Raw genomic sequence first — 24,459 nt, forward strand, 5'->3', positions numbered from 1 at the left:
CTTGCTCTCCCGTTGATCCAGTAGTAATGGGTCACGAGGGGAAGCTGGAAGGTTCTCCATACACTACTTTCCCTATACCACTCACTTCCTCTTCGTCACATTGACCATCAATATGTTTCCCCCAAATACCAGAGCCAGAGGGGGCATTGGGGTTCACTTTGTCCCCGGTCTCATTGGATAACTCAGTTTGGGCCCCTGTATTGCACCCCTTAATTCCTTTACACCATGCATGCCTTCAGGAAGACTGCTTTCACCCATTTTCAGGTCTGTATTCCTTCATCCTTTGGAAGCTTCTCCCCACCTAAATGAGATTTGAAGGTTGGCATAGAGCAGTGATTCTCAGAATCAGCCCCTGGGTACCATCTGCCAAGGGCTGAAGACACTTGGGTTGTTACAGTTGGGTTAATGCTATTTGGCTTAACATCCCACAATGCACAGGACACTCCCCACCACAAAGAATTATCTGGCTTTACATGCTAGTAGCGGCATGGTTGAAAAATTATGGCGCCATGGCTGGGAAGCTTACCGTTAGACTCGGGGCTCTTGGGTTATTTTCTCAGCTCAGCCCCTTGCCACCTATGGGTCTTTGGCACGAATGTCAGGCAAATGCTCTGGCCTGAATTTCTCTATCTATAATGTGAGGATGAAACGATAGTCGACCTGCCTGCTTCAAGATTGTTGTTTAAGGACGAGCAATACCCTGTGTATGTGCACAGCACTGCAGTGCATCGCCCTGTTCCTCGGGTGGCCAGGAAGACAGGATTCCAGCCTGGCTGTCAACCAAGCCAGGCTTCGTATGTCAAGAGGATTGTGGAAACAATGTTCATTCCCCTCCCCTCTCCCCGAAAGAGCAATCGAGTTCTCTCGTATTCTTTGCAGGTAAGATTTCAGAGATACTGGGTCCTGGGACAGTTGACCCACTGACGAAGCTGGTTCTTGTGAATGCCATCTATTTCAAAGGAAAGTGGAACGAGCAATTTGACAGAAAGCACACAAGAGGAATGCCCTTTAAAACCAACCAGGTAGGGAAATATATTTTCAGGTGTACTACGACTTAAAATAATGCACTGGGAAAGATTGTGATTGAATGGAAAAAAATAATGTATTTCATACTATATTTCTGAATGAATTTCATGCCCCCTTGTATCTTTTATTGGACAGGGAAAGAGAAAAGCTGAAATCATTTTTATATTGACAGTTTTGTGTTTGCCTCCTTTGTCAGACTGATTCTTCTGTCTTGGGTCCTATTAATTTGGATTGAAAGCAAATTTCTTCTGACCCTTGGAGTTATGTTTGTAGTGTACCGTCACCGTCTCTATTTACATAGACACCTTCTTGCAATATCAGTGAGAACTATGCCTCTGTGTTGCCTTATAATCAGAGCCATACAATTCCGAACACAAGAAAAAAAAGAATGTTAGCAGATGTTCAGGCTGATTTTGTCTTTATTATTTTTTGGACCTTCTTTTTTTTTTAAATTTTTTTCAACGTTTTTTATTTATTTTTGGGACAGAGAGAGAGACAGAGCATGAACGGGGGAGGGGCAGAGGGAGAGGGAGACACAGAATCGGAAACAGGCTCCAGGCTCCGAGCCATCAGCCCAGAGCCCGACGCGGGGCCCGAACTCACGGACCGCGAGATCGTGACCTGGCTGAAGTCGGACGCTTAACCGACTGCGCCACCCAGGGGCCCCATGGACCTTCTTAAAAAGAAAAATTGTATATGTTTACGGTGTATGAGATGATTTTGATGTACACATTATAGTGACAAAAGTGCCACAGTCAAGCTAAGTAACATACACTTTCCTCACCTGGTTACCGTATCATTTTTGTGATGCGAGCACCTGAAATCTACTCTCTTAGCAAATTTCCAGCATTCCCTACAGTATTATTAACTGCAGTCATCATGCTGCATATCAGATCTTCAGACTGAAAGCTTAACTTAAAAAATTTTTTTGGCCGTATTCCCTTTTGAGCCCGATAATGTCTGGCTGTCAGGAGCAATTAGCTGAAAATTTGACGTGCATCAGCTTGGTGATAGCACATTGCACACAGATCTGAAAGTCTGGAATACATTTGATGCGAGCTTTACAAGAGGTGGACACTGAAAATCTTGTCAAGGTCCCTCTCCAAGAAAACCAAAGCCATTAAGCCAATTATATAAGTGAGCAACTTTCCAGAATAAAAATATAACTCTCTGTGGCCTCTACATCTTTTCTAACCACATCCTTCAACCCCCAAACCTGAATATTAGTTAATCCTCCCCTTAACTTGGATAAATAATTCTTAATTATAAGGTCACTGGGAGTGCTCCTCTAATGCATTTTCCCAGAAGAGAAAAACACAGCTTCTTCCAAAAATAACATAGGGTTTTATGTTTCTCTCTCTCTATTTGCCAATTTTATCCTCTCTCGCCTGGTAATATTTGACCTGCTGGGACAATAGCGTGTTGTATTCAATACTAATATGTAATAAAGAAGATCTTCCATCTATCAGCATAATGCACAGAAATCATAATCCTGTTATACGTACCTAGGGGTTCTGCAAATTAGATTTCCCTTATTTTGGTAAGCTGTGCTCCTTTTTTTCAGTAGTCTGATTTAAATTTCCTATTTTCATTAGGAGAAAAAGACCGTGCAGATGATGTTTAAGCAAGCTAAATTTAGAATGGGCTATGTGGACGAGGTGCCCATGCAGGTCCTGGAGCTGCCCTACGCAGGGAAGGAGATGTGCCTGGTCGTTCTGCTGCCAGATGACAACACCGATCTCGCCGTGGTAAGGAAGCCCTTGCCAGTGGGCCTGAGGGTCCATGCAGGCAGCCGGCGCTCATGTCTTTATGTCCGTCGACCAGATAGCACTTGAGGAATTTCCAGTGTAGGGTTATGAGGAGTGGCCGAACATCATCTCAGGTCTTGGGTGGACATGTGTTGGCATTTTTGTTGAGTATCTACCTAGGAATGGAATGGTTGGTGAGGACACATTCTGATGAAGCTAAGAAGAGAGAGTTCCAGAAGAGCCCTGTTCTCTATTCTGAAGGGAGGGGCTGGTTGAGGTCTCAATAATTTTTTTTTAATTTTTTAAATTAATGTTTTTTATTAGAGGGAGAGAGAGTGCAAGCAGGGGAGAGGGGCAGAGGGGGAGAGAGAGAATCTCGAGTAGACTCTGGGCTTAGCGCAGAGCCCAGAGCGGAGCTCGATACCACAGCCCCGGGATCACGACCTGAGCCGAAACCACGAGTCGGATGCTCAACTGACTGAGCCACCCAGGCGCCCCAGAGGTCCCAATAATTACTGAACAAAAGGACTAGAAAAGGAGGAGGATTGATCTGGGCAGTGTTTCTCAAACATTAATGTGCATAGGAATCTCCTGGGGATCTTGCTAAAATGCAGATTTTGACTCGGCCGGGGGGGGGGGGGTATGGCTTGAGATCTTGCATTTCTAACAAGATTCCTGATGTTCCCGATGCTGCTGGTCAAGGACCGCACTTTGAGTAGCAAGCGTCTCAAGGACAGGCGAAGAATTTCCCTTAGCCGGGAGGAGAGGGACGTCTTCCCATGAGAGAAAAGGAACACAGTTCAGGATGGGAGAAAGTCAATTTGTAAGGAGGTGCGGGACCAGTCGTGAGCGTGTTATCTAGCTCTCCGGGGTTGGGGAAAGGCTTCCTTTCTAACACTTGCTGATTCCCGTGGCGTCCGTCACGGATGAGATCTGTCGTGGCCGCGTAAGAAGAAAATTAGGAGAGTCTGGGAAACAGAGCTGATGTCCAAACAGCCATCACTGGAGAGGGGCACTCACCTGGGCTCCAGGTGGTGAAGAGAAGGGGGACAAGCTCTGCCCACCTCCGCTGCCAGGCCCACGTGGAGATGCCAGGGCCCAGCCCCGCTGCACACACAGCCAGGGACCAACACCACAGAGGAAACCCTGCAGCCAGCCAGTCTCGCTCTCTTCTCCTCGGTTTCTTTTTTCATCGTGGACAAACAGAATGAGTGATGAGGCTGGAGGTTTGGAAACGAACCCCAGGGCAGGCAAGAAGACAAACACGAATGCCAGAAGCAACGGTCTTGTTGAATTCTCCGTTTCTGCACTCCCCTTCCCCAGAAGCCACGTCTCCCTTCCTGTTCAGATCGTCCCCGGTTTCCCCCTCTTTGACCCGTCAGAGTTCCGACCCAAGCTCTGTCTCTTTTTTGTCCGACCGTCTCTCGCGTTCACAGTAGTGTGCATCGCACGAGTACAATCGATTGGTCGTGAGAGCTTTCTAAACGAAAAAATATTTGAAGTGAGTTTAGTACGGATAGTTAAAAAAAACCCCACACATCTCCCCTGTTTCAAGTGTTTCTTTTTTTGTCTTAGCTGTTTTCCTCTTATATCCATAGAACAGGGAAAAAGATGAGCATTTGAGGGGAAATCTTGGTGTGTTTACAAGAGGAAAATGTCTGTCGATTGTCTTGGGCCAGAACTCATGGCATCGGGGAGGGGAACTGAGTGGGGACATGGGCACCAGGCTGTTGTGTTTACATTTGAAGATTTGACTCCTCATTATTTCAGGTGGAAGAAACACTTACATACGAGAAGTTCAGAGCCTGGACAAATCCAGAAAAGATGACTGAGGAAAAAGTTCAGGTTTTCCTTCCCCGATTGAAGCTGGCGGAGAGTTACGACTTGGAGTCTTTTCTTCGAGGTTTAGGTATGACCGATGCGTTTGAGGAAGCCAAGGCAGACTTTTCGGGAATGTCAGCAAAGAAGAATGTGCCTGTGTCCAGGGTCGCGCACAAGTGCTTCGTAGAGGTCAATGAGGAGGGCACAGAGGCGGCCGCGGCCACGGCCGTGGTCAGGAATGCCCGGTGCTGCAGAATCGAACCAAGATTTTGTGCAGACCACCCTTTCCTTTTCTTCATCATGCACCACGGCACCAACAGCATCTTGTTCTGCGGCCGGTTCTCTTCTCCGTAAGGAGGGGCGGTCCCCGTGTGCACACGTCTTCCCTTCTGCCCACCTGGCTTTAAGCAGATTCCTTGTGACCCAATTGGCACGGTGCTTTGAATGCCAAAATAAAGTGCGTGCACCCGGGAAGTGTGTGAACGTTCTTACCGAATATTCCCCAGTCACTGGGAAAACCGAGGCGTCGGGTGTGTGACATTTGGGGCTGAGAAGGCCATGCTTATTCTGGAGGGTTCGGGGAGCTCCTCTTCCTCAGTGACTCTGCCCACATCTGCTTATCGGAGGATGGCCCGCTCCTCTGCTCTCGCTGTTTGTGGGTGTTAAGGATTCCCAAACCAGCCCTCCGGACGCTTTCCCGTCCTTCAGTGACCTCGAAGCTCTGCCCACCTTCGCTGCCGGGCCCACGTGGAGATGCCAGGGCCCAGCCCCGCTGCACACACAGCCAGGGGCCAACACCACAGAGGAAACCCTGCAGCCAGCCAGTCTCAGATAAGCAGCCGAGATGAAGTGTCTCTCCCCCAACGTCGCACAGACCACCCTGCGTATCTCACGTCTTACACAGTCCCTCATGAAGGCAACACCTTCAGATCTTCTTGCCATAACCCTTCAGGCCTGAGCTCGGAGGCAGAGCTCTGACTGTGCCGTGTGGGCCTCTCCGTTCTGAAGCACCGTCCCCGCCTCTCCCTGCCCCGCAGGGACCTTCGCAGGAAGCACCTGCCAGGAGCAGAGTCCCTCTAGTTCATCACATCTGCTCACATGTATCTCCAGCCCATCTAGCTTACAAACGGGCCTCCCTGCAGTATTCTTTTGACTCAAAAAATAAATTTGTATTATGGTAGCAATTTGGAAGCTGTTGAAAAGTCCCAAAGAAAACTGGAGTCACCCATAATCACCACTGTTAAATCAGCACTGTTAAATCACGATGAGTGACATATATCCTTCCCTATTCTGTGTATGCAAATGCAAATTTAGAAACGTCTTAGCACAAGTTAATCATCTACTTTGGTAGCTGTTCCTACCCTTACTTGGTATAAACTTTCCTCAAGATAATTATGTCATCAGTTTCATGGGTCCTATTCTAAGGCTCTATTTTCTTCTATTGGATCTGCTTTTAGACAATTTAGATAACTGAAATGATGTATGTTGTATACCGTACTCGTATGTGAACATACTAAATATTTGCTCACATCCTTCATATTTTAGAAGAAATGTTCCTAAAAAGTACTGTCAAGATAAAAGTTGGGCACATTTTGAGACTTCTTCCAAATTAGTCTCCAGAATGCCGTAAGGATTTATAACCCCCCGTTCATCACCATTTACACTACCACTAGCTGTGGATGGCCATTTTCTCTTCCTTTTTTTTTAATGATTGGTTATTCCTGACTTCTGTTTTGGATTCACAGTTCACAGTTACTGTAATGTGAGCCATCCATATTATAGTTCTTACTTACCGATTCATCAAGCTAGAGTATGTTCTCTGTTAGGTCACATTCATTTTAGGGGCTATACTTTCCAAAGAAGACTCGGTCAAAAGTTAATCCACAGGACTAGAAGGCCTGCATCTTTTAGTTTTAATCTCATTTCCACCTCTAATTTAAAAGAATCTGCAACCTTTATTGAGGTACAAGTTACACAGAATAAACTTTACATATTTACAATGTACAGGTTGATAGGTTTTGACACATGTAGGTGCCCATGAAACCAAACCAATGAACAAATGGCCAGGTACCAGGCCAGGGGAGGCCTGTCGGGCAGTCCTCCTAAGGTCTCCACACTGACAGTCCCTATGACTGGGCCAGGAGGTGACTTAGGGAGACTCGCCAACTTTTACCCAGACCTCCTTGCTTTCCAAATAAAGCAGAGTAGGGGTCAGGTTGAGATCCTTCTGTCCCCAGAGGGGACAGAAGCAGGATGTCAAGGTCAGAGGTCAGTGGCCTCAAATCTCTGGGCAGGGGTTAGCTTGGGAGTTCTCTCTAGTAAAGTGGAAATGTTCTATACAGCTGATGTTCCATATAGCTGAAACCCGGCCCAGATGGGGTCTCAAAACTGCAAAGGTCCTCGGAGGGCCCCTCTGTGTCCCAAGCATAACACCCAGGAACTAACATGAAAAGTGATGATGAGAACAGGATCCAACTCCATAGAGTTGTTGAGAGAACTTACTGGGCATGTAAAGAGGTCAGAACCACGCCTGGCATAGTATTCTGGACACAGCATATAATTGGTGACTCATTATTAGACAAGTCTCACTTGCATTTTTGTGCATCTAAAAAGCAATAATTAGAAATGTAGTTAATTTTGCACTAAAAAATATAGTGTTCTCAGTAATAATAATTAATTTGAGATAAGTAAGGCTGTTACAATGAAAATTAAGAAATGCTAGAGAGGGGTGCCTGGGTGGCTCAGTCAGTTGAGCATCTGACTTAGGCTCGGGTCATGATATTGCTGTCGGTGAGCTAGAGCCCTGTGTCGGGTTCTGTGCTGACAGCTCAGAGCCTGGAGCCTGCTTCCTCTCTCTCTGCCCCTCCCATGCTCGTGCTCTCTTTTCTCTCTCTCTCTCTCTCTCTCTCTCTCTCTCTCTCTTTCTCTCTCTCTCAAAAATAAATATTTAAAAAAATGCTATAGAAAGTCATTAGAGATGACCAAAAGAAATGGAGAGATTTCATACCATGAATAGAAAGACCTTGAGTTGAAAAGTCATCAGTTTTCCCTCACTTGTCCTGTAGATGTAATGTGATTCTAATCCAAATTCCAGCAATGTTTTCTGTGGAACTTGACGAGTACATTGAAAGATTTATATGAATAAGCAAAGGGCCAAAAATACCCAGCACCCTCCTGCAGAAAGAGATCAAGTTGCAGAGCACCGTTGTACCAGATATTGTAGCTTATGATAAAGTTTTAATAATTCGGTGTGGTGTTTACATGGGGACAGACAAACAGATTAATGGTACAGAATAGAGCTCGAAAGCATAGTCACATATGAAAATGGAAATGGGATAGAACTGGCATTAGAGGGCAATAGGGAAATGCCAACCCAAGATAATGTGCTGGGACAACTTCCTTATATAAAAGAAACAAAATTGATTACTGAGCGATTAAATACCAAAATACGAAAACCAAATTTTGTGAGCTTTTCAAGAAAACATAGCAGAATATTTCATGACTCTCAGGAAGGGATAGATTTCTTAAACAAGATACAAAAGCAACAATTAAGGCAAACAACTGACAAAATCAGCTACATTAAAACATGTACTTTAGGGGCACCGGGGTGGTTCAATCGGTTAAGCATCCGACTCTTGATCTAAGTTGAGGTCTTGATCTCACGGTCGTGGGTTCAAGCCCCTCACTGGGTTCCACTAGGTGTGAAGCCTACTTAAAAAAATGTACTTTAAAATACATCGTAAAAATTATTAAAACATAGGCTCAAACCAGGAGATGATAGTGTAACACATTTAAAAGATATTAAAAGCGAAATACCAAAATAAAATACTTTTCATGAAAGAATCTAAGAAAATGGTAAGCCAATGGAAAAATGGGTAAAGACTTGAAGAGCTACGGTCACAAAGGAGAAAACAGAAAAGGTCAATAAACATATGAAAAGATGCTCAATGTCATTAATGAAAGAAAGCAAAATAGGAATTAGAGGTCAGAGGGAGGTGGGGCCATGGAGGAAAGGCAGAGAGATGTAATGTTTTTGGCTTTTGAAGATGGAGGAAAGGGGACCGAGCCAAAGAATGTAGATGGAGAAGCTGAAGAAGACAGGGAAATGGATTCTGCCCTAGAGCCTCCAGAGAGGAGCATATAGCCCCACGGGTACCCTGGTTCTAGCCCACTGAGACCTACCTGCCTTGGACTTCCGACCAGCAGAACTGTGACATAGTGAATTCGTGTTTCAGATCTTGCAGTTTGTAATCATTTATCACAGTATCAGCAAGAAATCAATAAAGTATTCAAAACTGTTGCTTTTCTTTTGAAAATGACAGAAACACATTTCTGTCTAACTTAAGAAAAAAGTAATTTATTATCCCATATCAAGCTTAGAAAAGTACCTGAGGAATAACTAGGACCGTGGACTCATTTGGCTTAGGCTCACTCCCCATCTCTGGCTTTGTTGTTTTTCTTAAGTGTCAGCTTCCTTTTCTTTCCCCACGGAACTCGAGGTGGATATTCACTCCTCTAACCATCAACCATTGTCTTGGATTGGCCATTTTGTAACTTATCCTAGAACGAACAACAAGGCCAAAGGGGCTAGGATGTACCGACATCCTGCCTCCCTGGGAAACCATAGGGATGAACCAGAGAAAAGTTTTTATAATATGAAGCTTGGAAGATCATCAAGTGTCTGTATCATACTCAACCTGTTTTGGCCTTAATTGAGCTTCCTTCCGTCAGTCAAAGATAAACACAACCAGAAAAGGTTAACTAAAAAGAACATTGATCCAGTTATGTAAAAGCATTTGGACCAGGATGCCTGGGTGGCTCAGTCGGTTAAGGATCCAACTTCCACTCTGGTCATGATCTTACAGTTTGTGGATTCGAGCCCAGCATCGGGCTCTGGGCTGACAGCTCAGAGCCTGGAACCTGCTTCTGATTCTGTGTCTCCTTCTCTCTCTGCCCCTCCCCTGCTTACACTAGGTCTCTGTCTCTTTCAAAAATAAACATTAAAAAATTAGAAAAAAATTAAAGCATTTGGACCAACAACATTATCACGAGCAAAGTTCACCTACCGTATTGGTTTTCTGTTGCTGCCTTGACAGATGACCCCAGATTCAGAGGCTCACGCAACGTGGATTTGTTATTTCGCAGTTTGGTAGGTCAGTAGACTTGACTTGCCTGCCCCAGTCTCACCAGGTTAAAGTCAGAGTGCCGGCAGGACTACCCACCTCCTTTCTGGGGCTCCAAAGTAGAATACACTTCAGGGACATTCGGGTTACTGAGCACAACACTGAGCTCTTTGTGGAACCAAGTTCGTGTTTCCTTGTTAGCGGTCAGTGGGACATTTCCCAGCTTCTTGGCCTCCTCCTTCTTCCATTTTCCAAGCCAGCAATGGCAGTCCAGTCCATCTTATGCTTTTGTAGGGGAGGAAGACTTTACCTCTACCCGTCTTGGGTTTTCACCGAGACCCTTTAACACGAAGACAAATTAGCAAGAGGAAAACAGTTTACTACAGCATGCATTTGTATAGACTATGATCAGATATCCCACTCCTAGTTCACCACTAGAGCAGCTATATGCTTGAGAGACATGTGAAATAATGCTCATAGCAATATTGTTCCTCATGGCAAGAAAAAATGTTGAAAAAAAAACCTGTAGGAAAAATGCTGACTGATTAAAATGAATAAATTCCGTTGTAGGCATTTAGCAGAATCAGGGTCATAACCTTGCTGAGCTCTGGGGCGCTATTCACATTGTTAGCACCTTTCATATAGATCATCATGGAGTGGTGTCTTCTGGAAGTTGTACAAATTTGTATGGAATACCACATATTGGGGAAAGTGAATTAATCCTAGCTTTCAGCATAAAACATAATGTAGAACAAAAATAGCAAGAGTCAATTACATTTGCACCAAGTTAAACAGTAAGCAGACTGATCATTATGCTGTGAAGGATGTGTACGTGTAGTAAAGCTATAAGAAAAATACCGGAATTATTAATGCAAAATCCAAGCTACTATTAAATCCAGGGCAGGTAAAGAAAGTGATCAGCTAGGCCAACAGGAAGCTTCAGAGTTATTCGTGATAGTTTCTTAAGCTGGGTAGTGGATATTTGATGTTTATTAAATTTACTATTAATCTTTAAAAATATACATTTAAATATACCCATTGGTATATCCATTGTGTTATATGCCTGATACATTTCACAATAAAAAGAAATTTGACACAAGAATGGAGAAATCATGGCATAGTATGGTGTGATAAGAACTACAATAAGCTGAGAAAAATAAGACCAAACACTGTTAAATTTAATAATCGCACTAAATGTAACTTCCCTATTAAAAGACAAAAATATTTTCAATGTGCCCCTTTCACTCCTGGACAAATGAACATGGAAAAAACAGTAAAAACTCAGTGAAAAAGCTCAATATTACACCATACTTCACACTAAGACCCATTTTTGTACATCTTTATGTTGACTATAGTTGCCATTAATTTTTGAAGATCATTATTATCATTTGGCGCTAAAAAATTATTGTGAATGCCAAAAATTATTAAGCTAGAATAGTGATGTGAAATTTGATCTTAGAGAAGCAAATCCTTAGGTTTAGAGGACGGGGTAAAATTCTCTATTCTGTTGCAAAGCACCAGCCATGATTTATAGAACCTGAGAAGAAGCTATGCTATAGGATTACCCATCACTCACCAGCATCAAAGCTTGCAGAAAGGGTGCCAGTAGTTTGCAAAAAAATTCCTAGAGACACTAGTGCTCTGTCTGCTCACATGTTTGGTAATGCCCACATACCACATTTCCTGATGGCACAATAAATAATACTTGGACAAAAAAACCCCACAAAAAACATGAACATCTATGCTTTTCAGCCCCATAACTATTGAGACAGTTTCTGAACTGGTTTCAAGGTTATTTTGAAATTTATTTTGCAAATATTTAATTTTACATATGAAAAAGAATAAAATATAATAAAACATACATCTAAACATAAAAGAACTCTTTACATATTTATAAAATAAAAATTCAAGTGAAATAAAGTATTGTCTCATAATGCGATTGGCACAGCCTTTATTTCCTTGGCGATACGTGAAATAATAATGTTTTAGAGCTGAGATCATTTTAGAATTGACAAAATGTGGTACAATTGATTTGATTATTTCTTCCTTTCCTATCTTACTGGCTAGAGCGTATGAGCATCTACAGCTGAGCCCTCTGAATTGATCACGGACAGCTCAACTTTTCCATTCTTAAATCCAGAGAGATTTCCTGAGTATTTTCTCTTAGTCCTTCTCTTAATTTTTTTTGGGGGGGGGAATTATGTTTTAAATTTCATAAGCATACTTTCTTGCCTTTTGATTATTTCTTTTTTGTATCAGTCTGTGTGTGGGTGTGTGTTTGTGAGCGTGTATGATGAGTTCTTGAGTTAGCTAAGAATACTAATTGGAATTTTGAATGTTCTTGCTTAAATTGTTTCCTCCAGGTCAACTCTTCTGAGTATCAGTATCGTTCTTTGGAGAGTAAACCAATGATATTCTTCAAAGCTCCTTGTAAGGCTTGCCCATTCCTGTCTAGTAATGAAAAGTTTCGATTATTGGTGTAGGCAACTCACTTACATCATCTCTACTATTGTGTATGGGTATAGGTAACTCTATCTCAATAGGCCTCCCTTCCAAAAGCATGCTTAATTGAGATGCCTCATGTTTTCTGGAAAAGCAAGTCAACCTGCGTCTGTGCCAGAGGGCGTACAGGCAGAGAAGCTTAGCATGGTTGCCCCGTTAACCACCAACTCTACCCTCCTGCCTCCTACCTTAATTCTCTCTCAAATCTCAGACGAAGATGAATTCTGCTCTTGAACTCTAGTATCCATAATAAAATCCTCTTCTCTCTCAGGCCAGATTTTAAACATTTCTTTACAAAAAAGTTCACACTATTAGTGATTCTCCAGAGGACAGTTCTAGATTGCCGATCACCCTGTAGCAAGAAGGTGGGAGAGAGGGAGCCAGCGGGAACCACCTCTCTCAGTATCTGCTGCCTCAGAATACTGGGTCTGTCTGGGCAACTCTGTGCTCAACGAGCATGGTACAGAGTGGATCAAAGACAGACCAATACTAAGCCCTGGCGTCTGGTGACCTTGACCTTCAGCCCAGATCAGGGACGCCTCAATAACTGGGCAATGATGGATTGGATTTGCAGCCAGAAGACTTCAGAGATTGGCTGTGTGCTTGGAGGGGAAGCAGTTGCTAGCAATTCGGACGCCACTAACTAGTTGCACGACCTTGAGCAAGTTATTTAGAGGCCTTTGGGTTCAGAGTCTCCTCCTTGGTAACGAGAAAGGGTTTGCCCAGAAGATCCCTAAGTATCTCCCAGCTCTCGCGCTGTCTAATAAACGCACAGCGCGAGACTATTTGGGGCCATAAGCTTTACTTTCTTCGTTGAGATTTTTCATTACTTTGTAAGCTTTTGTTATTTCCAAGATGACTTTTCGTGGTTAGAAATCTAAGTTGGCTCTGGTGTGCTTGTTATTTCGACACCTTTTTCATTTCAGCTAAAGACTTTGATGACAGTTTCCAGCGAGAGCATGGCAAAATAAAATCATGTTTTCTGTTCTAACATTTGTTTCATCTTTATCTTTTGTCAGCGGAAATATTGCTATTTGTCATTTCGACATTTTCCAGTGACACGTCTCTCCTCATTTGGGGCCTTTGAAGTTTCTCTCGACAGAATGATGGCCTTTGCTAACAGTCCTCCGGGGCTGCTGCTCCTGACAGAGAAGGAGGTTCTGGCAAGCCTGCTCATGTGCTAATCAAGGTCTCTGGGCAGTCTCCTCTTCCCCATAAATAGAGCAGCGTTCAATTAGAGGACCAGGATTTGGAGGAGAAAAACCGCCTGGGGCTCGGGGGCTGCTGTTGCTTTAGTGCTGCTGTTTGGAAGTAAGCTTATTTATAGTCAACAGATCCGACCTGTATCTTCCCCGATAGAGGCCTGGGGGTCCCGGGCCTGGAGGCAGAAGGGACAGCTGACCCGGTTATCCCTTCCCGAGCGGCGCAGCTGGCCAGTGGAGCGTGGTGGGGGGAGAGGCCTTGCCGACTCCGTGGGTCACAGAGCCTTCCGGGAGGTGCATAAAGGAAAGCATTCTAACTGCCTCCACTTAGGTCATTGCCCCCAGATCCTGAATCGGGGCAAGCGTGTTGTCTGAGAAACAGGTTTGAAATCAGGATTGTTCTAGAAAACCCAGAACCTCTGATACTTCTGCTCTGAAGGGGAGATTGAAGGAAGGATCATGTTCTTACCTGTAGGTAGATAGCGGAGAGAAATACTATGGGTGATGAGCGCAAGAAATAAACAAATTTTGTTATTGGTAAGGGTGATAAGTGTTTAAGAAGGGATTTATTGGGCAATCACAGAGATTCAGTATTTGAATGGGGAGCGATTTTAGGAATACTCTAAACACGACCCCCGCTCTATGGAATCTGAGACCCGGAGAGTTTGTATGCCTTGCCCAGCACCCAGCATATTGCCTTACACATTAGAGCAGTTTATTAAACAGTTTTGGGTTAAGTGGGGACAGCCCCTCAATTCTGGGTGCGGAAGAATGGGAAGGCAGGGAGCTACAGGAGAGTCTCCGGCGCTCGCAGCCCCTCCTTTCCCATGGCCCGTTCTGAGTCTTGCTCTAGGACTTGAGACTTTCGCCTTTAGAAAAAGCAAGACAGAGCTATTTCGGCGCCTCCTTCCCCAGGTATAGAATATTATCCGCCAACGCACAACAGGAGAAAGCTGGGCACCGTCCCTGGTTTCCACCTCTCTGGTTACCCACCCTGGTTACCCCCATAGTCAATCAATTAAACGCCCCGCCCATGCACGCCTGCCACGCCCCCAACCCTTCCCTGGTTCCTCTGCTCCAGGCTTATTATCCACTGCCTCCTGAGTCTAGTCCTTAACACGGTTATTAGGGTCATGATTTATGCAAGCAAATACATTCATACCGTTCCCCACTTTTCAGTGCCTTCGTGATAAAACCCGACCTTGTTCAAGTGATGTGGCCTCTTATGGTCTGTCCCCTCACTGCTTCTTGATGCTCTTTGCTTCCCATTCCCTTTCACTTGCACATCACAGTTCGACTATAGTGGAGCCCGTCGTTTGATTTATATTCCTTGCTGCTTCGCGTGTTCGCATTGTGGCTATTGGTCAAACCCGCCCAGGTGTTTCTGCTCGGCTTCTTGCCATCACCTACCCTCCCAGGGAGCACCTTGCAACCTGGAGGGGTTTGCAGGGGGTCCCCTGGTAAAGGTACTGAGAGGAGCTCGTCTATCTAATAGTGATAACAGATCCTTATGTAACTAGTCTCCCCTCATACCAATAAGTTTAGTTATCCCCATTTTAGAGATGAGAAAAAACCTCGCTGAGAGATTTTAAATAATGGGCTGCAAATCATATGCCTAATAGGCAGCAAAGAAGGATTTGACATTACTCAATTAACCTTCCCATCAGTATCTCTCATCATTAGGGGCAGCAGCTGCCTCTGCAGAATGCACAACACCTGTCTCGTCCTTATTTCCAAAACGACAAACAGAACTAATTATGCTCATTTAATCATGGCTGTCCATATGGAATTTTTTTATTTGACTCTGAGTCTGGGCTGGAGACAAATTTTCAATATAGAAGCAATGGTTGCAGTTGTAGTTGGAAAACTGCATCCAGTTCAGAGCCAAATTACAGACTAAGTTGGTCACTGACAACCATTTTTCTCAGGTAATTTCAGATGTTTAAAAAACAGTCTAAAAACATTTCCCAAATGGCACCACTTGGTGTCGCTATTTGTATGTAGTTGACTGAACTGCCGTTTCTTGCTGAATTGTAGACAAATGACAGCTTGTTTACTTTAAAGAAGTACTTTGGGGCTAAACTGGAAGAGATCTATCAGAATTCAGCTTAAATTCTTCATTTTTAATTTTACTTTTCAAAACTTAATATCAAGCGACTTTGGGTGCATTTCAGTAGACAAATTCCAACGAACGAGTCTCGTATTAAAAATAAAAAGCCTCATCTTGGTGCACTAAACAGAAATAACGGCACCAGAAGGAAACCCTTAAAATACTGTCAAGGGCAAATCAATGCAAAGCGAATGGAATTTTTAGAATTGATTTCTTACAACTAGTAATTTGATTATTAGTGCCAGTTTAGTTTTGTTGTGCTGGAGATGCTGTAAGTACTTGGGTCCATTGAAATGGGTTAAGACAAATAATATCGATTGGATATTTGTGGCGTGAGGACATTGTGTTAAATGATTTATGAAGTCTATAAAGTATATAAAGTCTCATCATCTTCATCATTACAACCATTCAAATTTTTTACTTTCGTGTAACGCTCTGCAGCTTACAAGTCACTTTATCTTAACGATGCCCATGAGGCAGAGGGCAAATGTCAAAAATACTCAGGGAAACCATTAGAAATAGAGGAAAGACCGGGAAGCATCTATAAGTTACACATAAAAAATATATCAGAGTTTATTAGGCACATCTTGATATTTGACTGTGTATTTTCCACAGTACTTGCTAAGATCATTCGATTTCTTCATGGCTTAAAAAAAAATTAAAAACAAAGTCAAAGAGCGAATGAATGATCATGTTCAGTTTTTCAGTTCTAAAGATGATAACCTTCACTGAGGATCATGTCCTGGCTGGGTGAAGAATCAAGGTCAGCCACGGTGCGTGAGTGCCCACTCCCACATGACTATCAAATCTTTATGTTACACAGATTGAGCCTTGGGGTTTAGACCCGTATATCAAACTGCCTATTGGAAATTATTTCTTAGACATCCGCAGTTATCCAAACTGCACATATTTCAATGTAAAGCCGTTTCCATCCCTGTATCTACTGCACCCCACCCAGCACTCACCTGATTTCCCTCATGTGATTCCAACCTCACTAAATGGCACCAACCTTCCAACCATGTTCTCCAAGCTGGAAAACCCAGAAGTCACCCTAGACCTCCTCTTTCTTTTGCCTCCCACATCCTGTCACTCAGGCCTCCCTGCCTCCTAGTCCTGTGAACACTGATGTCTCTCATAATCTGTCTTCATCTCTCCAAGTTCAAGTTCTCACCATCTCTCTCTCTCTCTCACACAGAAAAGGGCTACTCACCCAGCTTCTCCCCTCCTCTCCGCTTCAGATTGTTGCCAGAACCAGTCAAGAAAATCTAATCAAGTGAAACCCCTGTTCCGATTTTCTGGTAGCTAACCCTTAACTAGAGAATGAAATCCTTTTTTCCATGTCATGTAAGCACAGGACTCCCTTAAGGTTTGCGCTATAGCAACACTGAGCTACCCAGCAGGTGTTCGATCAATTTTGGTCGAATTAATAAAGAATAACTGACAGCGCGATTTGATGGCCAATGGACTCACACCCCAACCTGCCAATTGGCACATCACTATTAAAACTTTCTTCTTTGGGTCGTGGAGTTTTTCTTGGGTTCAAAAATCCTCAAAAATGATTGATTAAATCAATGTGTGAGTGCATGTGAAAAGATTTGGGAGTGTCAAGATGTGATTTCTTTCTTTTTTTTTTTAGTTTATACGTACATTTTTTGGTGAGCCAGGGGTGTTTTGCGGTGCAGAGATGAGTCCTGTGGCTCGAGTATGGGGCGTTGCCGGAGGATGCTGCGGGTCCCCTTGACTTTCTTCACTAGCCATTGCTGGGAAGAAACCTGCTCAAGGAATTCTGACTGCCACAGCCGGCTAACCTTGGGCAAGTTATTCTACTTCGGTTTCTCCTAAGCAAAGTTAAAAGAGCAACATTAACCTACCCCCCACAGGCATGTTAATAAGTACATTTCCCCCCAAAGTGCAATGTACGAGTTTTCATTAGTCATAGGGCTACAATAATAGTTAATTGTCCCTAGTTCTCCTTGTTATTTACTGCTCGTTCAAGCAAAAGACGTTCCTGAAGGGATCAAGGGGGGAGAAGTTGTAAAATATGCTGATGTACCAAACAAGTTGCCAAGATCATAAAAAAATGTAATCAAGACTACAGAAGACCTTCTGATTTCCATCCCAACGAACGATTAGAGATTCTATTGCAAACTCATTTTCTTATCTCTTATCTCCAAGTCAGCTCCTCTGCCAAGGACTTAAGGACTCAATTTATCATCGCCTTTAACAGGTACCTTGGCTGCCAGTGTCTTGGCTCTGGATCTACCCAACTGATTCACAGAAAAATTGATCCTGACTCAGAATATTTGTGCTCTTGGTTTTAAATGCAAATGCCTCAGTGCTGACGTAGTAGACACTATAACCCTTATACTATGTATATGCAACTTTCACTTCAATCTCCTCTTCTGAAAGACAAATACTGCCTTTGGAATCAACCGTGTGTATCATACCACAACATATCCTTCCCTTCTCTCTCCGCCCATCAGGACTTGCAAAGGAAAAAGTAAGACAGAGAAAACTTTCAGAAGTGTCTCTAGAACATCAAAAAGCAAAGTGGCTTACCAAGGTTTATATCGTAGTGGACTGACTCAATCTTTCCAATATACCCCTTAGTCAGTTGACAAAACAACTACAATGACTGATTCTACACCACAAAGACAGAGAAACAAATCAGTAATTATACCGAGTTTCTCAATAGAGATGAATCATCATGGCATTAGAAATACTAGAAAGTCTAGAAATAGGCCACTAAAAAGGCTTCCATATTCTTTCTTTTAAAAGTATAAACCAGCTAACCATTGCCTGTATCCAGTCCAGGGGAAGACTAGACTGGACACATGCCTCCCAAGCATCTAGTCTGGAACCCTTTTTAGCTCAGTAATCTCTCCCTTAAAATATGGCTCCCTCTCTCAATGTTTTATTTCTCAGATTTACAGCCACCTCAACCATCTTTTGGCTCTTTTCCTCTGTTGCAAATTAATTGAAAATCATCATGATACAGAATCATCAATGTGTGAACCTTTAGATGTTAGGGTAATAGAAGTAGTGATTTTCCAAATGAGAACACTGAGACTTGAAAGGGTTTGCCCAAGATGCCTAGTTAATGCCACAAATAGCTATGAGACTCAATCAAGAAAAACAAAATCAGGTTTGAAAGCACAAGTTCATCTATATTTGGAAAATAATATTCATTCCAACTTTGATTCAAAATAAAATACTGGTCTATTACATTTATGTGTTGAACCATATGAATGGACATTTTTGTAGGTTGAAGATTCTATAGTATGTGTATTCTACCCTGATGTGTGATTATCAGAGAGCATGATTCCTTCCTCACAGTTGAACATTTATAAATATGTTATTATATATAGCTTATTTAATTAATTTATTTATTTTACATTGATTTATTTTTGAGAGACAGAGAGAGACAGAGCACGAGTGGGGGTGGGGCAGAGAGAAGGAGACACAGAATCCAAAGCAGGCTTCAGGCTCCGAGCTGTCAGCACGGAGCCCGATGCGGGGCTTGAACCCACAAACCGTGAGATCATGACCTGAGGCGAAGTCGGACGCCCAACCAACTGAGCCACCCAGGCGCCCCTATAGCTTATTTATTTATCACCTATTCACTCAACCCACATTAGACATCTTTGACTTTTCTTCCTGCTCCATGTTTAATCAGTCACAACCTATCAATTTTAGCTCTTTGTTATTTCTGCAATGCCTTCTCCTTCCCTCCATTCCTAACATTTTTTTCCTTAGATCAAAGGGTGGCAAAGATGTTTGGTCAGTACCTGATGGTAAATATTTTCAGTTTTGGGGGACGAATAGTCTCTGTCATGATATCCAGCCCTGACATTGTCGTGCTGAAGCAGACATAAGCAATATGTAAGTGAATGTGGTTGTGTTCCAGTAAAACTTTATGAACATTTTGCTCTGATATTTCATCTGGGTTACTGCAACAATTCTAATTTAAATCCTTAGTCCAGTCCTTAATACTGCTAATCTGGTCATGCCATAGCCTGCTTAAAACCCTCAACACCTGCTTTCACCCACTGGGAAAAGTCCAGATTCTGTTGCATGCTGTATAAGACCATTCAAGATTTGGTTTCTATAAACTTTCCCAGTCTCATCTCTCCTTACATTCAGGGCTACACTATTCAGTTTACCTCAACTGGACTGTGTGCAGCTTCAGAAATCTTCAGTGAATGTCTCCTCCAGGTCTTTGATGTGTTGTTTATTCTGGGTGGGTTATGCTCCTTCCTCAAAACCTCTTACTTCTCTAAATTTCATGTATACATTAATTCTTATCTTTGATATCATTTCCTCCAGGAAATCTTCCTTGACCCAAAACTGGAATAAGTGTGCCTCCCATGGACACCCATTAAAAAAATTCAGGGCACCTGTGTGGCTCTGTCGGTTAAGCATCCGACTTCTCTCTCTGCTATCATCACAGAGCCCGCTTCGGATCCTCTGTCCCCCTCTCTCTCTGCCCCTCCCCTGCTCTCTCTCTCTCTCTCTCTCTCTCTCTCTCAAAAATCAATTAATTGTTTTTTTTTAAATTAGATCCATTGTTGCATTGTGTTGCAATATCACTCTCCCCCTTGGGAAGTTAGAGGGCAGAGAACTGTTTATCACGCTATCCTTGAACCTGTTATAGTAGCACAGTATTGAGAGGGACGATAAATTTTTGTTAAATGGGTCCATGTACATGTTCATACTTTGGGGACGGGTACAAATGTGATCTAGCCAGAATGTGGGGATCGTAACAGATGCATATGGCACATAAAAATTTATGAATAACTTTAGCACATGTTATCTTATGTAACTGATCTTCTCACCGTGTTAAGTAGGTCTTGCAAAAAATCATCTCTATTTTGCAACTGGGGTTTGTTTCGTTTTGTTTTGTGGAGAGAGTCTACTTTGCATTGTTTGGAGATGGGAAGAAAGTTACTATTAGTCTTGAACCTCACAAGGATGTGATTTAAAACTGTGTTTATCAGTCCGGACCATCTGTGTCTAATGTTCTGGTCAAGTATGTGGACATAAGCTAGATGTCTACATCAACGACATGAAGGTCATCCCCCCAAACCTGCCACAGTCTGACTCCCCTGAAGGCTGGGCCCCGCTTGGAGGCAGTCAGGTCTCGGTGCAGCCATTGCCTTTGCTGGTAACCGCATAGTGAGGAGAGGACAGCTCCCAGCAGGCCCTCGCCTGGTTCTAGTGAATAATTCATTAGGATTGCCACTGGCTGGGGAACATCCTTCTTTCACTGATTACTTGCTTTTATCCACCCATTTATCTTCATTAAAGACTTTGTTTCCTCTCAAATACTTGTCTCCAGTTTTCTCATTTAAAGCTATTTTTTCCCCTGGCTTTGAGGTTTTTAGATTCACTCTCTTTCCACCCATACCAACGCTAACCACAAATTCCCAATGCAATGAACGTTTAAATCGGAAAATTGCTCTCAGTGTTGAGACATAACCAAATTTCACAATGTTCAGTCTTGACATCTTGAGTATAGGGCATAGACTGGTCAACTATTGCGACCCCTCCCTAGAGACTTCTTTTATGTGAAGATTAATGATCAGTTTCCCTCACCCATGACATTTCATTTTACATAGCTGAACTTCTGAATAAGTCAATTAAAAGTCATTTGGCAGGTGAATGTTTTCTCACATTCCAAAATTATTTTAAAAAATACATATTCAATAGTCACTGTCAATTTCATTCTCCCCCCTCTGCATTTCAGTGGTATTGAGGGGAAAAGATTAAAGTTTGTTTTGTTTTGTGTTTTCTTTTTCAGGATTTCATGATTGTTATGATTCTGGTGCCAACATCTTTTTGTCATGCGCTGTATTCTATGATTTTACTGGTGATTAATATGATTAGTGGAAAAATTACCACCCGTTAATTTCTGAGCTCATTCGTTTTCATCTTTTTCTGAAGATGGGTACCATGTTGCCAGTATCCAATCCATTATAAGAGTTTTGAAAAATCATTGTAAGTTAATTAAGTTTCTTGACTAATTTCCTTAATAGCCTAGGGCATTTGTCATTCAGACCTATTGCTTAATATATGTCCATGTTTTCCAGCCATTTTTTCACTTACTCTTTGAAAATAGCAATTTTTACAAAGTCTGCATTAGTTCCTAATTGTTCAAATTTATCTTCTTCATTATACCTGCTAAAGACCTATTTTAAAATGAGTTCATTTTCCCTGCTATTTTAGAGTTGTTTTTGTATCTTATACCCTTTGTTTATTGCAGGAATTAAGTTATTCCAGTATATTTTGCCTTTCGTTTTGGGAACAGCTAAAAAAAATACTTTATGTGTATTTGGCATAACATATAATAACTAAAAGTAACTCACCTAGCTTTTGTTTTAAATATATCTTACTACCAATCAAACCAAGACGGTTTACTCTAGCTTCCATACTAGAGGATTTTCTTACCACCCATCTAGAAAATGTGGTCCTGAGTAATGACGTTTTAATGCTTTGAAAGTACTTAGGCAAACAGAAAGAACAAACAAATGCAAAGTACTCAATTTTTTTTTGTCTTCATGGAAAGTTTTTGGTCTTCAGTGTTTTAAAATTTTTTCATCTGCGTCTTTGTCTCTATTTTACTCTTTTTATTTTAAACGTTTATTTACTTAAAATTTAAAAAAAATATTTATTTATTTTTGGGAGATGGAGTCATATGGGGGACGGGCAGAGAGACGGAGACACAGAATCCGAAGCAGGCTCCAGTCTCTGAGCTGTCAGCACAGAGCCCAACGTGGGGCTCGAATCCACAAGCCATGGGATCATGACCTGAGCTGAAGTCAGACGCTTTACCTACAGAGCCACCCAGGAGGTTTATTTACTTACTTTTGAGAGACAAAGTGCTTGCAAGTGGGGGAAGTGCAGAGAGAGACAGGGAGAGAGAATCCTAAGTAGGCTCTACCGTTTTCTGTGCAGAGCCCCACAGCAGGGCCCCAACCCACAAACCACCCAGGCGCCCCTGTCTCTATTTTAATATTTGCATCCAGAATGCATTCTAATATGAAAAAAAGAGAATATTTTGAATTTGATAGATACCTTGCAAAATACCTTCTCTTATAGTTTGTACATTGTAGGGGGGCAAGGTCTGAATACCTAAATCCATCAAATAATTGTCTCCAGAAAACCCTATTAAGTCTTGGTGTGTAATCAATGAGGTTTATAATAGTGCTAAAAATGATCATTTTTTCCTTTGTTATTTTTACGTTGCATCGACCATGAATGAGGAGGCTGGGGCCAGTCTCCATCCTGCAATTTCAAGCCTGGGTGGAAGGCTCTGCATTCCTGCACAAGACTCGTTCCATCTTGGGGTCCCAGATTCACTTTCCTTGTTGCTACAAATCAAAGGTAGGTCTTACTCAGTGCTTTTGCCAGAACACCCAGGACCCCTTGATTTCTATTTGTACTGGCTATTTCCAGCACACACCTGTCCTCTTTGCCCATCCGGCCTCCCCCACCCTCCAACTTGCACCTTGTTCCTCTCTTCTCACTCCCACACATCTCCCGGTGCGGGCTCCTGCCTTTCCATCTGGAGGACCAGATTCTGCTTCCCTCACAGCTTCTCTGAGAATTGTCAGTTTCACTAAAAACAAACAAACAAACAAAGCCCCAAACTAAAAACAAAACAAACGAGCACACACATAATACATCTCCTCATAGAGCACCACGCAGGACATACCCGAGCCTCTCCTGCATGTTGGACCCGTTGTGTTTTCTCCTGCAGGCTGTGCGCTCATCGCCCCTAGCCGGGGATGAGGACACTTGAAGCCCTCACTGTCTTCTCATTCACTCGACAACCGCTCAACTTTTTGCTGTGATTTAAACACATACCCTTCCCCCCTTTTCCATGGTCCCAGAATCACCTTTGACCCATTTCTCCAATCCAATTCTTTAGGATGGCACAGTCTCAAGGACACCTTTAGTCATAGAATCCTGAGGGCACACGGGATGTCCAGAGTGAGGCCATCTGAATGGAGCATATGTTTCTGTGCCCCTGGGTGTCTCTTGTTTGCTCTTGTATTTCTGTCACTTCTACAGAGAAGCAGAAGTTACTGGGTAGGGAGCGATGGCCAGCTCCCCTCACCGATTTCCTTGACAACTCTCAGTTCTCTGTCACTGGTTTCCTGGGTCTGTGGCCAGCCCTATGCTGTTTTCTCTCCCTTCTCCTCGTACTTTCGAGTGGTCTGCAGTTCCTCAGGGTCGGCCAATCTGTGATGGTCCCACTGCTGCTGAGGGCTGGTTATTGCCTGGTTGTCAGATCCATGTTCTCCATTTACTTCCCAAACGTGGAATGAGGAATCCTGGGTGAAACTTTATAGTCATTTATGCTATATCAGAAGCATTTCATCCGGGAGCTCAGAAAACCTTGGTGTGGAGGCAGTGACTCCCACTGCCCCCATTCTAGGGCGTGTAGGTTTTGCTATTCTGATCCAAGTTGGTTGTTAGTGGGGTTTGACCCTTTGGGTGTCTGTTTATCATACAGAATCAGAGCAATTCATGGCAAGGCCCAGTCCTTTCCTGACAGTGGGGAAGGACTGTGTGGTCTGGGAAAGTTTGAATACTTATTTTATTGTAAATAGCATGCCTAGGGTGGCATGCAGGGATATGTTTTTTTATTGCTATTAATATCTTAGAGTGGTTGGCAGATGTGTTATTTCCATAGATACCACAGGGTGGAAAGTGGGTTAGGTACTTTCATGCGCATCCTGGATGTCAATGCTGTTCTAAAATAGGAACGCACTATTGGTGATGAAGCACAAAGTACCACCAGATGCAGAGGCTAATGTTAGTGGAAACCAGTGTATAGTGTGGTAGAGAGCTGACTCCTTATAGAAAATAATATCTTGCTCTGGAGGTTATAAGAAGAACTTGAATTAGTTCTAAGACAGTTG

The 24,459-nt window shown here is 42.9% G+C and overlaps 1 protein-coding gene across 6 annotated transcripts in view; it reads left to right on the forward strand.

Annotated features, from left to right (window-relative positions):
• SERPINB8 (serpin family B member 8) overlaps positions 1 to 21,455 on the forward strand; it is a 34,173-nt gene extending 12,718 nt beyond the window's left edge. For 5 of the 6 annotated variants that reach the window (XM_045041078.1, XM_023242080.2, XM_023242081.2 and 2 more), the window contains 3 exons: positions 880 to 1,022; positions 2,622 to 2,774; positions 4,545 to 6,132. In XM_045041078.1, the coding sequence (XP_044897013.1) occupies positions 880 to 1,022; positions 2,622 to 2,774; positions 4,545 to 4,949 (701 nt within the window). In that variant the 3' untranslated portion in view covers positions 4,950 to 6,132. Of the gene's footprint in view, positions 1 to 879; positions 1,023 to 2,621; positions 2,775 to 4,544; positions 6,133 to 21,332 lie in introns of those variants that run through there. The other variant, XM_045041079.1, reaches the window with a different exon arrangement.
• Positions 21,456 to 24,459: the final 3,004 nt, after the last annotated feature.

The sequence above is a fragment of the Felis catus genome, chromosome D3 (genome assembly GCF_018350175.1).
Source record: "Felis catus isolate Fca126 chromosome D3, F.catus_Fca126_mat1.0, whole genome shotgun sequence".
In the NCBI taxonomy this organism is placed as follows: domain Eukaryota; kingdom Metazoa; phylum Chordata; class Mammalia; order Carnivora; family Felidae; genus Felis; species Felis catus.